This window comes from Sciurus vulgaris (assembly GCF_902686455.1).
Source record: "Sciurus vulgaris genome assembly, chromosome: 9".
Lineage (NCBI taxonomy): Eukaryota > Metazoa > Chordata > Mammalia > Rodentia > Sciuridae > Sciurus > Sciurus vulgaris.
In genome coordinates, this window is record NC_136469.1 from 111665494 (window position 1) to 111682808 (window position 17315).

At 35.7% G+C, this 17315-nt stretch overlaps 1 protein-coding gene across 1 annotated transcript in view; it reads right to left on the bottom strand.

Annotated features, from left to right (window-relative positions):
- SLC30A9 (solute carrier family 30 member 9) overlaps positions 1-16909 on the bottom strand; it is a 79864-nt gene extending 62955 nt beyond the window's left edge. The window contains exons 1-2 of the mRNA XM_079152857.1: positions 16661-16909; positions 8587-8760 (exon numbers count right to left, since the gene is read on the bottom strand). Of these exons, the coding sequence (XP_079008983.1) occupies positions 8587-8760; positions 16661-16772 (286 nt within the window). The 5' untranslated portion in view covers positions 16773-16909. The remainder of the gene's footprint in view (positions 1-8586; positions 8761-16660) is intronic.
- Between the last annotated feature and the right edge of the window lie 406 nt (positions 16910-17315).

Genomic DNA, 17315 nt, shown 5'->3' on the forward strand with positions numbered 1-17315 from the left:
GAAAACCAAGGCACTTTGATTAGTCCATGCTCTTAACCACTCTCCTATATTTATGTTTAAAATATTTAAGCTGGCATAGTGGTGCATGACTATAATACTAGGTATGTGGGAGACTGAAGCAGGATTTTAAGTTGGAGTCCAGCCTGGGCAACTTACCAAGCCTGTCTCAAAAATAAAAAAATAAAAAATAGTTAAGGATTTAGGTCAGTGGTAGCCACCTACCTAGAATGTGCGAGGCCCTGGGTTTGTTCCCCAGTACTAAATAAATAAATAAATAAATAGATTTATGAGTAGGTATTTGTTTATTTTTCTCATGGAAAAAAAAGGATAGAATTGAATAATGTTAATAGAAACATGAACATCACTGGAACCCCTTAATATGAGGAGTTCCCTTGGAAGAGTGTGAATGGAAATAAAAGTATCTGGACTTTCAGCAGGAGGAGGAGAGGAAAAACCAATCAAGAAAAGCCTGATTGTACTTGATGTAAAGGTGGGAATGGTAAGAGTATACAAGGAGAAATGTTGGTGTATGTAATACAATAAGAGGATAATCACATGAACAAAGTCCTTGAGCAGATGAGATAGCAGGGGATCCAGAATATAAGGGAAGTCTCTGAAAACATGCAATGGATAAAGAAACTGTGGTATATACACACAATGGAATATTACTCAGCCATAAAAAATAAAATTCATGGCATTTGCTGGTAAATGGATGCAGTTGGAGAATATCATGCTAAGTGAAATAAGCCAAGTCCAAATAACCAAAGGCTGAATGTCTTCTCTGATAAGTAGATGATGATACATAACGGGGATATTGGGGGTGAGAGGGACCAAAGAATGGAGGAACTCTGGATGGTGTAGAGAAAAATGGGCTGGAGAGGGTGGGGGAAGAAAGATAGTAGACTGAGACAGAATTACCCTATATATGATTACATGAATGGTGTGCATCTACATTGTGTACAACTATAGAAATGAAAAGGTGAACCTCATTTGTGTACAATGAATCAAAATGCAGTCTGTAAAAATAAAGATAATATGGTTACTGATGATTTTGTGGATTAAATTTTCTATGATTCTTGTGCCCATTTGTGTGTTCTATTGTTTAGAATAGGTTCTATATTCAGGAGTAGGTTTCCTCCCATCAATGAATGATGTTTTTATTTTTGTAATCTACATATTATGATTGAATGTTAACTGTCTTTACCTCACATTTTGGGACAATGTAAGTTAAAATACACATGAAACATGTGCCTACTGTCAGTAAAGTTACATGCTTCATTTGCTTTTATAAAAAAAATAACTTATGGTTTGGATATGAGGTGTCCTCCAAGAGCTCCTGTGTTAATGCAAGAATATTCAGAGGTGAAATAATTGAATTATAATGATTAATTAATAATCTAATCAGCATATTAATAATTTGAAATGACTACTATGCTGGATGGTTAACTATAGATAGGATATGGTTGAAGGAAGTAGGTCTCTGGGAGTATATATCCCTGGGGATCATATATTGTCCCCCTGGCTGCTCACTGTCTGCATCCTGAGAGATGAGCAGCTTTCCTCCTTTCTCCTGGTCTCAGGTTCAGAACATCGGTAACCACCAACATGGGCTGAAACCTCTGAAACCATGAGCCCCAAATAAACTTTTCCTCCTCTAAGTTGCTCTAGTTGGGTATTTTGGTTACAGGGACATGAATGCATTTAAATATGGAACACCTAAGTCTGACTGCTTGATTGTGGTACTTCTACTATCTTACTATTTTTATTTTACCATCCTTTCTTCTTTGTTTTTATTTTTTATTTCACCCTTTGCCATTTATTAGATTGATCAAATTTTTCAGTACCTTCTTCCCACCCTATCCCTACAATTGCTGGTTTGGAATTTATAAGATTATATACCTACTATTTAATTGAACATATTTTCTAAGCAATTATAACATTATTTAGCATCTCTATCTTCCTGTGGAAAAGAAAAAAAACTTTAAATCACTGAACACTTCTTTCATCTTATTACTCTTGATTAAAATTTTGGTATTTCAGAGTAAAAGAACTTTTTTTTTACATTTTCTATTATCAATACTTAATCTAATCAACACATTTTATCCATTTCTTATTCTTTGTTGTCTCTCTTATATTTCATCCCTTCTTTCTTCCCCCTGGGTTTATTCCACCTCTTATATACATACTTGAATAGTTTTCTAATGTGGGTGGGTTGATCAGTGACATTCATCTTTACATGTGTGATAGCATGTTGATTTCTGCCTTCACCCAAGAATGATTATTTAGATCATTATAAAAATAATTATAATTAAAATATAATAATTATTAAATTAAAATAATTATAAAATTCTATGGTAGCATTCATTTTTCTTCTCTTTCTAGATAACACTCCAATCCTTCCCCTCTTTTATTTGCTGCATACTATTGCCCATAAAAAGTCTACTTCAAAAGAACAATAACTGCCTGGCATGGTGGCGCATGCTTGTAATTCCAGTGGCTTGGGAGGCTGAGGCAGGAGGATATCCACTTCAAAGCCAGCCTCAGCAAAAGCGAGGTGATAAGCAACTCAGTGAGACCCTGTCTCTTAATACAAAATAGGGCTGGGATGTGGCTCAGTGATCTAGTGTCCCTGAGTTCAATCCCTGGTACTAAAGAAAAAAAAAAGAGCAACAACTGGGGGGCAAGGGAGAGTAACAACTGTACACACAGCACTCTGGACTCTTCTCTTTGGCAGCTTTTGTTTTGTTTCTTGTTTGGGTTTTTAAGTTGTGATTTTTCTACGAGGTGTCTAGTGTGCATTTCTTTTTACTTACCCTGCTAAATATTTAAAACATACTTTTGGCCAGGCATGGTGGTGCATACCTGTAATCTCAGTGACTTGGGAAGCTAAGGCAGGAGGATCACAAGTTTGAGGCCAGTCTTAGCAACTTAGTGAGATCCTAAGCAACTTAGTGAGATGTTGTTTATAAACAAACAAACAAATAAAAATAATAATGAAAAATAAAAAGGCTGGGGATGTTGCTCAAGGGTAAAGAGCCCCTGGGTTCAACACACACACATATGGATAAATAGATATATAGATATCTACACATATTTTTGATTAAGCATTCCTGTTATCCCAAATTCACAAAAATTTTCATCCATTATCTCCTTGTATATTACATCTCTACCATTTCTATTTTTTCTTTGAAATGCCTATTAAATATAAGCTAGAGTTTCATGTCTCCCTAAGTGCTCTTATTTTTCTGAAAAGTTTTGTTTTCCCTTGCACCTTCAAAGTGAATTTCAACCAGAAGAATGAGAAGTTATACTCTACTTATGTATGTGTCAAAATGCATTGTACTGTCATGTATAATAAAAACTTTTTAAAATAAATTTCAATTTACTAATTCTCCTATTGACAATAACCATTTAATCCACTAATTTTTTATTTCAGTAACTATATTTTCATTCCTAATACTTACAGACTGTCTATTCATATTTATTTTTTTCTGGTTTTATTTCAACCAGTTGGTGAATCAAAACTTCTCATTCTTTTTAATGAATGAGTCCTCCATTTATCCTGAGGATATTAAACTTATTTTAAAGCACTTCAGGCCATTATTTTGATTTCATCCAGAATTAAAATATACCTGTTCACTCTCCATGCTGTCATGCTCAGAACTCAATCTGATTCCTCTCTCTAGAATCAGGTCATATTCGCCTGTTTGAAATTTTTACCCCCTGGGCCAGCAGTGGGGAGGAAGGTAGCTCAGTGCTAGAGCACTTGACTAGCATGTTGGAAGACCCTGGGTTCAATCCCCAGAACTGAGTGGTGTCTTACCTTCAATTCAGTCTCCAAGCCAGAAATAGCAGGTTTCAGTTAATAGTCTTCTTCCTGCCTCTCTAGACCTGTATCTTTTTATATGGAACAGACTCCTGGTACAGGGATGGGTGGCTAAGTTCAAATACTGAGTGTGACTCTGATACCTGGCTATTCATGCAGCACTTGTAGATTCATCATCCTTAACAAACCAAACTCCTAGCTACTACTGCCTGCTTACAGACCCAGAGCCCAGATGCTTCTGTTCAATTTCTTGGATATAGCACGGGGTTTTTGCTGTTGCTGTTTCATTTTAGTGCAGCTATTGCTTTCATTTCTATTTTTTAAATACTATACCTAGCACTCTAGTGAGAAATAGGATGTGTGCCTCAAAGTATGCATTCATATCTTCATCAGAAGTTCTATCGATCCACTCTTACTTTCTTTCAAGGCTTATATGAAGGAATTAAATGTCAACAAACTAAGCACTAAAAAAGGCCAAACAGAAATAAAAGCAAAAAACTTTACATGTAATTTTTGGTATATTTCTTGGCAATTACTTTTCAGTAAAAACCATGGGGAAAAAAAGTTAATGTATATAGTATATTATGTTTCAATTACTAAAGCATATACAAAAAAACCCAAAAAGGTTCTAACTACCAACCAAATCTTTTTTTTAAAATATTTTTAGTTATAGACGGACACTCTTATTTTTATTTATTTTTATGTGGTGCTGAGGATTGAACCCAGAGCCTCACATGCACTAGGCGAGTGCTCTACCACTGAGTCATAACCCCAGCTCCCTAACCAAATCTTAAGCAGGTCATGACAGCATGTTTTAGTCAGCTTTTTCACTGCTGTGACTAAATGACCCGACCAGCACAACTGTAAAGGAGGAAGGGTTTATTTGAGGGCTTATGGTTTCAGAGGTCCCAGTCCATACAAGGCCGGCTCCATTCCGCAGGGCTCGATGTGAGGCTGAACATCATGGCAGAAGAGCCTGGCAGAGGGAAGCAGTTTGCATCATCAGGAAGCAGAGAGAGAGACTCCACTCTCTAGATACAAAATATATACCCCATTGCCACGCTCCAATTCCCGCCTCCCCCAGTCACACCCTACTACTTAATTAATTCCATCAGGGATTAATTCACTGATTGGGTTAAGACTCTTACAACCCAATCATTTCTCCTTTGAACCTTCCTGTATTGTCTCACGTGAGCTTTTGGGGGACACCTCACATCCAAACCATAACATACCATACTTGATTGATTAAGGCTTAAAAACACTCCTACTTACTTAATAACTACAGCCCACAACATTTGACAGTGAGGAATTAAATAATTATTATGACTTATTGCTACAAAACTAGAAAGTCTAAATAAAGCCTCTTTCTCTACAGAATCTACATATCAATTTTTAAAAAATTTCCTTTGAGGAACAGAGAGCAAAGGCAGAGACAAGTAGAGGGGAAATGGTACAGAGTGTTCAACACACTGGTGTCTGAAAAATTGAAGACTACCACCAAAGGTTTCAGAAACTGTCCTCCTTTTCACAATAATCATTCAACCAAATCACATAAAATAAAACAAGTTGCTCTAAGATGGATACTTCTGAATATTCTCACTACAAACCGCCTAGATATTACTAAATATATAGTGTTGTGAAGCACAGACAAGAATGTTTTAGTAAATGGCTCAAACACAGGTATGAACACTTATTTGCACACCACCATCTTAATAAAATTCATGCTGTATCACAAGAGTAGAATCTTTATTTCAATAAGTGACTAGATATTCTACCCACAAATATCCCCAGACATTTGTTTTAAGCTCAAATCCTGGCTGTCTGCCATACATCTGCTGTCATTAGGAAAATTGAAACTAATTTTACTAAAATTTAAAATATCTCAATGCTCCTTAAAAATTTAAGGATGCCTTAGCAGGTCTCTGCTTCTTAATAAGCTGTTCCTGACTTTACCATGTGCTTTGAATTATTCAAAAATCAATCTCAAATCCTTAAATATACAAATTATCTTTCAATCAAGCAATTACTTAGAGCCTATGTGAAGGCTAACAAGGTCTAATTTGACCTCAGCAAATCTTGAAAAATAGAGCCACAAATATAACTATCAATAAACAATTTATTTCTAATATAAGAAAATAACATGCAGGCTCAAGCTGTAACTCAGTGGTAGAGCACTTGCCTCACACGTGCGAGGCACTGGGTTCAATCCTCAGCACTGCAAAAAAATAAATAAATAAAAAAATAAAGGTTTCACTCTCCCCTCAAAAATACTTTAAAAAAAGAATGTAACATTTTTATTACACCGAGCAGAGTAAGAATAAAACTACTCATGGATGTCAATTTTAAAGATGTTGTACAGTGGAACCAACATTTAATATTTTTGCCTGAGTCTCTGTTTACCTGAGAAAAGCATTATATTTTAACCCTAATTATATTATTTCATCATCTGTTTCTTCTTTATGGACTGTGTTCTAAACCACTTAATTCTAGAACTTAAGAGACTCATTACATTCTCCACTCCTTCATCTTCTAATATCCAACTCTCAATCAATACTTATCCTAGCAGTTCTGGATCGCAAGAGGAAGAAACTAACTAAAAGTGCATGGTTAAGCCCAAAGGGAATTTTCCCCATTACAGTACTTACCATACAATATCTTTCTGCTTTAGTAATAAAGAAATATAAACTCAGTTATTTCATTTGCTGACATATAAGAGGTACTCAATAATATTCGAGTGAATTAATGAATAAATCAATAAACAAAGTACTTTCTTTAAATGCTGCATGGCAGATTACATATCTGGAATGAAACCTTTTTAAATGCATCACTAATCTAGCAAAAAAGAATCCAAAAGAGACAAAAATGAAATGAAACAAGACCTCTACAGAATAAATGAGTACACCAAAGCTAGCATTTCCCCTGATTTCCATTGAATTTTGTATTCTTTAAGTTTCTACAGTCATAGTTGTAGAAGGAACACAGAATACCAGAGAATAAGACTAGGTTCTGCTCATGATGGGTTGGGAAATGGGGTATGGTGGCACACACCTGTAATCCCAGGGACTCTGGGTGAGGCTAGAGGATCACAAGTTTGAGGCCAGCCTCAGCAACTTAGTGAGGCCCTAAGCAACTTAGCAAGACCTTTCTCAAAACAAAAATTAAAAAGGGCTGGGGATGCAGCTCAGTGGTAAAGCACCCCTGGGTTCAATTTCCAGTACCAAAAAAAAAGATGGAGGTGGGGGCAAACAGGAGACACACAGATACAAAGCTACATATATGGTTTAACAGTGAACTAGAAATAAATAGTACACACAGAAAGCAGTAATAAACAGGCTCACCTCTAGTGTTAAGTAGTATGAAACTAAAAAAACAAAAATCCCAAGAACAAGTGGATCCTAAACCTTCACACATGCAGATGAATCTACACCAATAACTCGGTCTAAAAAATCTAAAGCAGAAAATCTAACTTAATGTTATCCCAAGTTGTGTCCCCAGAAGCTAACAGAAGCAGAAGCAAAAGTAAATGTTCTAGGCAGTACAGCATCTTCAATCCAGATGAATATCAAATACTGTTTCAAGGTATAATAACTGCATGGAAAATGAGCAAATCGCAGTTACAAAACACAGGTACAACATCATTAATGGAAGATAGCAAGGAAAAGGACAATATAGTGAGAAACCAGAAAGAATTTTATATAGCAGAACTTTCAGTCACATTTGATGTGTATAAAGTAATAGAAGAGGAACTTGAAAACAAGCAAGGAATGAGAGATTGAGCAAGGTGAAAAAATTTTTTCTAGAAATGAAATACATAGTCGTTGAAATTGGAAACCTAATATACACAACTAACCAATACATTAGAGGCAACTAAAGAGAAAATCAGTGAACTAAGTAGACCTAAGGAAATAACCTAGAATGCAGGCCAAAAGATAAACAGAAAATATGGATAGAAGTTTAGAGACATGGAAAACAAAATATAAAAATCTTTTTTCCCCCCAGTACTGGGGTTTGAACCTGGTCTCTACGATTGAGCCATATCTCTAGTCCCTTTTATTTTGAAATAGGGAGTTGCCCAGGCTGGTCTGAAACTCCCCAGTCACTGGGATTACATGCATTGTTCCACCACAACTGCTTCAGAAAATCTAACATATTTCTAATTCGACTTCCAGAGAAAGATAATAGAGAAATGGGAAGAAGTAATATCTGTCAAAACTTGTAGGAAGTGTTATGGTTTACAAGCCTACTTCAGAAAAGGAAGGCTCATTACTAATGAGCAAAGTATTTAACTGATAGTTAATAAAAGAATGATAGAATAAACCTATAGCAAGCAGAAAGGAGGCTATAATTAAAGAACAGAAATTATGAAGTAAGAAATAAATATGAAACATGATGACTCAGTAAAACAATACATACTTGAAAAATAATAAAAACCAAAGCTTTGGCACAATTTACTTAAAAATAAGACACATTAGGAATGAAAAAAGAAAACTTACCTGTGCAACTGAGATAAACAATATTATGAACTTTATGCCAATATATTAAAAATTAAGTGAGGAATTTCTATAGAAAATATAACTTACCAAAACTGAATCAAAAAGAAACAGAAAAAGTGAACAAATTAAAGCAGCAGTTTAAAACCTCCCACAAAGAAAATATTAGTCTAGCTACTTTTACTAACTCTATCAAACACTCAAGGAACACATAATTTTGCACAAGCATTTAAGCATACTGAAAAGAAAGATCTAAAAGTTTATACATACCTGTTTCATCAAATGATGGTACTTTTTCCACTCTGAGAGTTTGGGATCCCTGTCCTTCTTTCTGAACATTTGTAGAGTACAACTTTACTTGACTCAGACTCAGTGCACAAATATGTGGGTGACTACAGGGAACCATGTATGCAAAACTTCCAGCTGTCACTAAATTCTGCCATTCTAAAAGAAAAAGAAATTTTTAATTTCAAACCAACTCCCAGATGCACAATTAACAAGCCACCTTCACTGGAGGTATCTCCCTGGGTATACACAGACATTTTGTAGATAAAAATTACATTTTGATTTTTTCCTCTAATTTGTAAATTTATGTGGAAACTTTAAAAAATACTTAAAATCAAAACACTGATATTTGGGTATTCTGAAAAAAGTATCTAGTATATAACAGATACTCTTTGTTTTGTATGATGATTGCATACTGAAAAAAAAGTTGGCACAAAATATTTTCCAAAACAGAGAACTGCAGGGGAGCAGGATGTCAGGAGGGATTCCTACTCAAAAGTATTCCCTGCCCTCTTTTCCCTAGCTGAAAATTTATTCATCTTTCATTATCGATATGTAAATTACATTAGTCACATTCACATTGTCACTTATTTTTAATCAGATAGTTAGATCAACATTTGGTGAGATATTTCAGAATGTGGTAATTTTAATTGAGGAAAGAACAGAAGACTAATTATGAGGCACTTCAGTTAATGCATCTGGGTTGACTACGGGTTTTGTAGGGCTGAAACAGTAAAGGAAAATATATTTCACGTTGCACTGAAGTGATAGAAAAGTAAATGTCTTTACATTCCTATGACTCTTTTTTACTATAAGTACTTAGAATTTCCATTTTAGGAAAATACTCAAAAATTCTTTCTGGATACAATTCATATTTTCTGAAGTTTTAGATGAAATAATGAAATCATATTAGAGATAATCTAGTTTTTCCAAGTGGAGGATTGAGCATTTCAGAGTTGAAACTTTTCTAATGCTTATTAATGATCATCCAGGGGCTGGGGCTGTAGCTTAATGGCACAGCACTCGCCTAGCATGTGTGAGGCACTGGGTTTGAGTCTCAGCACCACATATAAATAAATAAAATAAGATCCACTGACAACTAAAATATATATTTTTTAAAAATGGTCATCCAAAAATCTTAACTCATGTATGTGCATATGCAAATATATGCCTTCTGAAATAAAGAAAAATCTTTTCTTAAAGGCACATAGAATACATTAGAAATACATTTTATTGTGAATGTTGAAGATAATTTGAAGAGCCCAAAGGACATAAGCCAATGTTATTCACTCAAGTTTTAGACTGTGGAATTTATTTTCTTGGAAAACTTCCTGAAAGAAAGTGTGTTCCACAATTGCATTTTCATTTATTTGGCAAATTGCTGAAGGTCCACTATATTTTTGTGGTCATTTGCCTCTATGTCTTAAATGCTGAGTAAAGAAAACATAACTATAGAAGATTCCTGCACAAAGACATGAATCAGCTAGCAAAATTAACTAGAGTTAAGAAAGGGACAAAAAAAATCTCCTAAGAAACTCATGCTCAAGAAAAGCATCTTCACTGGGGCCACTGGCATTCTGACTTTTTAGTCCTATTTAAAATAACGTTTATAATTATTCCTCAACAAGGACTATATGGCTCCAACACTTTCTCATCCACTGATGAAATACTTTTAAAGGGTTTGTGATAAGGTGTTTAGAGAGGGATTACCCCACAGTCTAAAAAATCCTTCCTCAGAAGATGACTTTGTTTCTATGACTTGATACTAGAGTTTTCAACATTAGTTTTTAAAACATTTTGTTAAAGTTCAAACATACAGAAAGACAATAAAAACAGTACAATAAACTTTCACACATTTGTTACCTACTTTCAACAATTATCAACTCATGGAAAATCTTGCCACATCTCTAACGGCACCAATATCTACATACTACCATCTTAATCTGAAACAGACCTCAAACATCAAATAATTTCATTCATAAATACTTCAGTATGTATGTCTCAGAGGCAAGTTTAAAAAAAAAAAGTCACCATACCATTAAAAGTAAAAAGAAAAGAAGTTCAACATCAAATAACCTCAATTTCCAATTTCTAGTTTTTATACGAACAGATCCAAGTAAGGTCCACATACTGTGATTAAGATATCTTTTAAGTCTCTTCAAAGTTGCAGAATGTCTTTTTTAACTGCGCTTTTTATGTTGAACCAGCTGTCTTGAATTTTTGTCCTGGCAGTTTCTTGGAATTCAGATCTTTCTAACTGAATTGCTTAATTTATTCGATATATTTTAATCTATTTCAGTCATTATCCAGAGTAATGCTCAAATTGTCCCATTCTTGGCCATTCTCTTCAAATCCCTTTGACACTTATTCTAGTAATCTTAACTCCCCAATGAACTGTTCTGAAAGTTCTTAATTTTTATCTTCAGATAGAAATTCAGGTATCCATAACTTTAAAAGTATACATTTGGCATCAAGACACAAAACTGCTTATATTCTTAAACCTATTATATTCTAAAGGTTAAGACTCAATCGAACAATATAATAACTAACACAGCAGCAGCAGAAACAACCACTTGCTGAATTACTGAACTCATTAATTCTAGCAGGCGGTAATGTAGTAAAAAATCCTGCCCATTATTACCTTCCTTTCTTCAAGGTGATATCTAAAATAAGCTATGTATGGAATATCAGTCTTCAGTTTGACACTCAGTATTCTATCAACCCGGACAAGGTCTTTCTTATGGCTATATATGTAAGGAGTGTTTTTCATCAAGGTTTTGCAGTGTCAGTCTAATCACAAAAATCACTGGACAGTCACAACATTCTCTGCTTTTATTTTACTATTATCTCCTCCATAGTCCTGATTACCAATGCTACTGATCCCTAGGTGTCCTCTCTTTCCAGCCTGGTTTGACACCCATCACTTACTCTGGCTTTCAGGAAAAAAAAAAAAAAAAATCTGGCCTTTGTGTTTAGATTGCAAACAACAACAAAAAAATTCCTTTTCTCCCAAACCGACAATCTATGGTATATGTTGATTCTTCAGAAACAATCACTAAAAACAAACAAAAAAGACTGCTAGCAGTTTGAGCTTATTTCTATCTAATTTCAAGAATCAAGCTTGTAGTGTTTTCCAAGTGTCAATCTCTTTACTGAAGAAAACTGGTTCAGTAGTTTCACCCCCCAAATTTTGAAAACACTGACATATAAAAATTAAATAATTGTTACAATTATTAAAGAGGTTACTAAATGTGAATTTAAAAGGCATAGAGAATAAAAAGACCATTCTTCATGGTATTATTTATTGAGAAAAAAACAAACAACTTAAATGTTCCCTAACAGAAAAATGATCACATTATGGCAGATCCCTATATTTTCATTAAAAACTTCTAATAAGGAAAAAAGCAAGAGACTACTACACTATGATTCTGACTACTAAAAATGTGATTGGTAAAATATCTGGATTATGTATAATTTTTACTTTATACCTTCTACTTTTCTGTATTTAAAGAATATCTACAATAAATTAAAAATATATCCATTGCTAAATTATCTAGGACTTCTTCAAGGTCTTATCATCATCACAACTTGTGATACAGTCTATATAATATTAACTTATGGACTGTCTCTTTTATCCTCTCAGTATCCAAAAATGCAGGCAATGCCTGCTTACTCACCTAGCAAGCAAAAATGTGACCTAGACAGAGTAGTTTAGCCTTGAGGACTATGATGTGACTTCTCTAGGACAGAGTAAAGAAACAGGTCTTTTTTTTTTTTTTTAATAAGAAAACAAAGGGACTAATGAAATGGCCCCTCCTAGCTAACTTCCTAGTCCATCACTCTGTTTTTTTTCTTTTATAGCATCTTAGATATGATTTCTTATTTGGGGTATCTGACCAATAAAGATGGAAAATCTCTCTCTTGTTCAGCACTATACTACCTACAACAATGCCTGGCATCTCCTTGCAGAATGATCCTCACTCACAAATACCCTATGAGGCACATACTAGAGTTAGTTTCCCTTTATATCTAAGTATAAGAAATTCTGTCATTAACTTGTTCTACAGAGAATCATGCTGTCAGCCTGTCAAAATGGTCTTTTGTAACTATAAACATCCGCAGTTATTTAAAGAGGCTGAGAATAAATTTAAATTCTCAAACTATTATTCTTTGGTAAATAAATACCAACAGATTAGAGATAGGAAAGGTTTAATTTCTATTTTCTATTTTAAAAGTACACTTTTATTAATCTTAGATATAAGCAAAACTATATTTCTGGTAGTTTGGTACACAGTAAAGAAGCATCTTCTCAATTTTTCCTGTCAATAAGACAAGGTATAAATATGTATAAGAATAAACATGTGCTTTATGTAATGCCAAAGGAACTTTTCTTTTAAAAAAGGATATATTTACTGCAGAAACTAAGTAACAGTATTATTATTTAGCAGTGTATGTTTACTGTAAATCATATGAAAAAGATGATAAAATATTTTTGGAGAAACCATTATTACAGTATATATTCTTACTGTATTTTTTCCTATAGCTCTACCTAATAATACATTTTACCCTCGTTGCTTTTAAAAGAATGGTTGCATATACGACCAGCCTATCATAAATGTACCATAAAATACAACTTTTCTTTTTTTCCTTTTTTGTAGTACTTGGGATTGAACCCCTGCCTCACACATGCTAGGCAAGCGCTCTGCCACTGACCTACAGCCCCAACCCACTCCAATTCTTTAACTCTAAATAAGTTAGGATTTACTACTATAATAATTAACTTCCATATACATTTTAATATATATATATATTTTTAACAACTTAGTTCCATACAAGAATTCACTTTGTGGTAAAAGGAGGGCCTTGAGTATGCTAGGAAAGTGCTCTACCACTGAAACACATCCTCAGTTCTGTATTCTTTAGATCTTTTAAAGTGGAATTGCTTGGTCAGAGGGCACAGACCTTTTAAAGTTCTTTTTAAACAAAGAATAAACTTCCAAAACACTATTAAATTATATGTTTCCAACCCAGTATTAAGAGAGCTCCTATTTTCCCTCATCCTAAATATTGGGTATCATTATGAAAGCTTAGCCAATAAAAGACAGGCAGGTGAGTGCTTAATGCTTCAAAGGAATACCTGCACTTTTCAGTGAGTATGGAACATCTGTGCATTCCCAACAGCCAATTAAACTTGTTTATTGATTTCTTTTTAAAAAAATTTTTTTTCAGTTGTTGATGGACCTTAATTTATTTATTTATATGAGGTGCTGAGAATCAAACCCAGTGCCTCACACATGCTAGGCAAGTGCTCTACCACTGAGCCACAACCCCAGCCCCCTACTTATTTCTTATTATTTCCTTTGATCATGCTCACGAGTTTTGTGTTTTTGTTTGTTTTTAGGTACCAGGGATTGAACCTGGGGGGTGCTTAACAACTGAACCACATCCCCAGCCCTTTTTATGTTTAATTTTAAGACAGGGTCTTGCTAAATTGCTGAGGCTGATTTTGAACTTGTGATCTTCCTGCCTCAGTCTCCCAAGCTGCTGGGATTAAAAGTCCACCACAGCATTTGGCTGTAAAAATTTCTATAAATTAGGGACACTAACTAAAGAACTACACTATCCAATAGTCTCTGTGTACTGAGCACTTGAAGTGTGGTTAATCCAAACAGATTGGTTGAAAGGGCAAACCACTGGATTCTGAAGACTTAATATAAAAAGAAGGTAAAATAGCTTAATAATTGAAAGAGGGAGGGTCTGGGAATGGAATCCAGGGACTTCCACATGCTAAGCAAGTGTTCTATCACTGAGTTACATTCCGAATCCCCTATAGATTGTTTTTTTAAAATTATCAGATTTTATTTAGCATGCCAATATAATTTATTCTGGTAACAAATTAATATGTACAGTTATAAAAAAATGCTTAGTGCTACCCAAGAAAAATGCTTCTGAATATGTAAAGTATACACAGAATCCTTTCAATAGCTGACTTAATTTTTGAACTCCAATAGTAACATCAAGTTATTGAAGAAAATTGGAGTTTTCCCTGTAATTCATGATTCAGATACTTTTGAGTTTACAAGGCTTCAACTGCCCTTTGAGTTCCTGCAATCTCCCATGCCTGAAATGAGAACTGTCAGCTATATGTAACAATAATTTCTAAGATGATTGTATGTTGAAATGTTTTGAATATACTGGGAAATTTTATTACTTTCATCTATTTTTACTTTTTTAAATGTGGTTACCAGACAACTCATGAGTGCTTACCTTGCAAGCACAAGGCCCTGGGTTCAATTCCCAGCAATGCAAAAAAAAAAAAAAAAGGAATGCCTCATCTTTACTCAATCAAGCAATTGTTTTCTTCAAGGTTTTCTCCTCTTTTTATTCTCTGTCTCAGTCACATATGCACATAGGCATTTTAGAAGCAAAAACTGAACTTTGTTTTCAAAGAAAAACATCTGTTTTTGGATTCTTCCCCCCCCACCAAAAAAAAAAAAAAGGTTCTCCAAATAGTCTTTTCTTCCCAAGGGCATGCAATTCAAATAGTACTTTTTCTAAATGGCTTTTATTTTGATTATAGTTATGGCTCCCCTTTCAAAAATGTTTCAGTATTAAACTAAATTCCCACAAACATGGTTATTTTTAAAAATCCAGTGTTTTCAACACACTTTAATTTTTGTATTAATAAACATTTCAAAGAACTTTGCAGAGTCATCCTGACTAGTTACAGAGGTAATTATTATCTGTGTTTCACAGACAATTTCAAAGAGCATACAATTTTTGACATAATGACCAGTTAAAGAGAACAGGGATTACAAATTACACTATTTTGACTTTTTACCAACACTAAAATAGTAGTTTAGACTTAACAACCAGTATGTGTGATTTCATTGGAAAATGCCAAAACTGATCAATATCAATAAAAACAATTACTTGAGAATTTTTTTTGGAGTATAGTATATAACCAGATGATTCATTCTGTTCATTAGAGAATTAGGTATACTGTCCTTACGGAAAAACTCCATAGTTATACTTTTCTATCACTACCAAATCTAAGAACAATACTGTTAAAATAAATCTGCTTAAAATTACAAGAACCAAATTGTACTTATTGCAAATAAAAAAACAAATATGTTCTAACTTATTTGCACAGCATACAACTTAAGCCAATTAAGAACCTGAATTACTGCAACTTCCATCTTCTATTGGACGGTCACAAGCATGCTATAAATTTTTCAAATATTAATTTTTTTGAAATGTTTCTGTAAATAATCTTTGCATTCCCAGGTATCTGGAGGATTCTATTTGGGATGAACTTAGTTCTATCTTCTCCCTCAGGGTTCCCATCCGTTCCTGGCGTCAAACTACTGCAAACAGAAGCTCAATGTTATTTTGAAACCTCTCGAACAACTTAAATCTGAGTCGGAAAAAAATCCGAACCACCTTTTCCCCATCTTGGGTTACTGCTCCAGAAAACACTTCTTCACCGAAAGGACTGTCCGATGGAACTGAAGAGTGCTTTTGTTGTGCGGTCCTAAACGGGATTCATTCAATGTTTGTGGGATGCCCTCATACTTCTTAATCAGTAATGCTGCGTGACACCCCCACTTTTCTTTTAGGAAATTTAAGAAAACAAGTCGAGAGCAGCGAAAGAATATCTACGTCAAAAGTCTACATGAAGGGGAGTCCGTGAGCTCAAAAAGCCCAGGAACTCTGCGTATCCGCCATTTCCGACTGACTAGGGGGCTTGTCACCCGACACCATGAAGCGCACGTAATGTTTTGTTTGGTACAAAGTGGTCAGCTCCAGAGGCGGAAGCCCGCCGGCCTCGGCTGCGCTGGGACTGCCGGCAGCACCAGGATCGGGGTACCTGTCAAGACCCTTGCGGAATGGGCGGGCTGATGGGTAAAGGCGGAGTCCCGAAGGGAAGGTTCTGGGGTTGGGGAAGGGCAAGGTGACTACTGCCCGAAGCGAAGCGCGGAGCGCTAAGTCCAGTCCGGCCCACTTCGGCCCGGTCCGGCCCGGCCAGTGGAACCAGGGGCCAACGCGGGACACTCACCTTGGCGTTCGCTGGAGCCGCGGGCCGCTGCCGTGCAGCGCAGATGAAGCCGGCACAAGGAGGACCAGCTACATCTGTAGGCCGCAGAGGCGGCGGCCAAGCCCGGTAACATCCTGGCGGGGCAGAGGCCCCCACTCGGACACCGCCTCCTGCCTCCGCGCCGCCGCCAGCACCAACTGCCTCCATAGACTGGTCACCAGCAAACACGGATGCCTGCGCCGCCACTGGCGGCCTCAACGACCCGGAAATTGTAATGATATTTAGTGACGCCCGTGGAGACGGCGGAAGTGACGTAACGCGGCGAGCGCGAATCGCGAGCCTTTCTAGCGTAAACCTCCCGCGCGGAGGGGCGTGGAAGTGGGCGTCGCCCTGTGTTCCCTTCGCACCTGTGCTTTTGCTAAGCCTGGGAGAAGCGACAGGTTTTGGGAATGATGTCTGCTTCTCTAACTTCTTTTCTTTTAATTGGGCTTTGAAGCCTGAGCCATGGTGTTGTAAATGGAGGCAGGCTCGTCCTCCTCAGTACTGCCCTCTGGACTCATGTACATCATTCTCCTTGTAACACCATTATATAACCAATATCAAGAAAGCAAATAGTACAAATTGGGAATTACTTGGCTAATTCGTGCACCTCAGATTCTCGTCTGTAACATAGTAA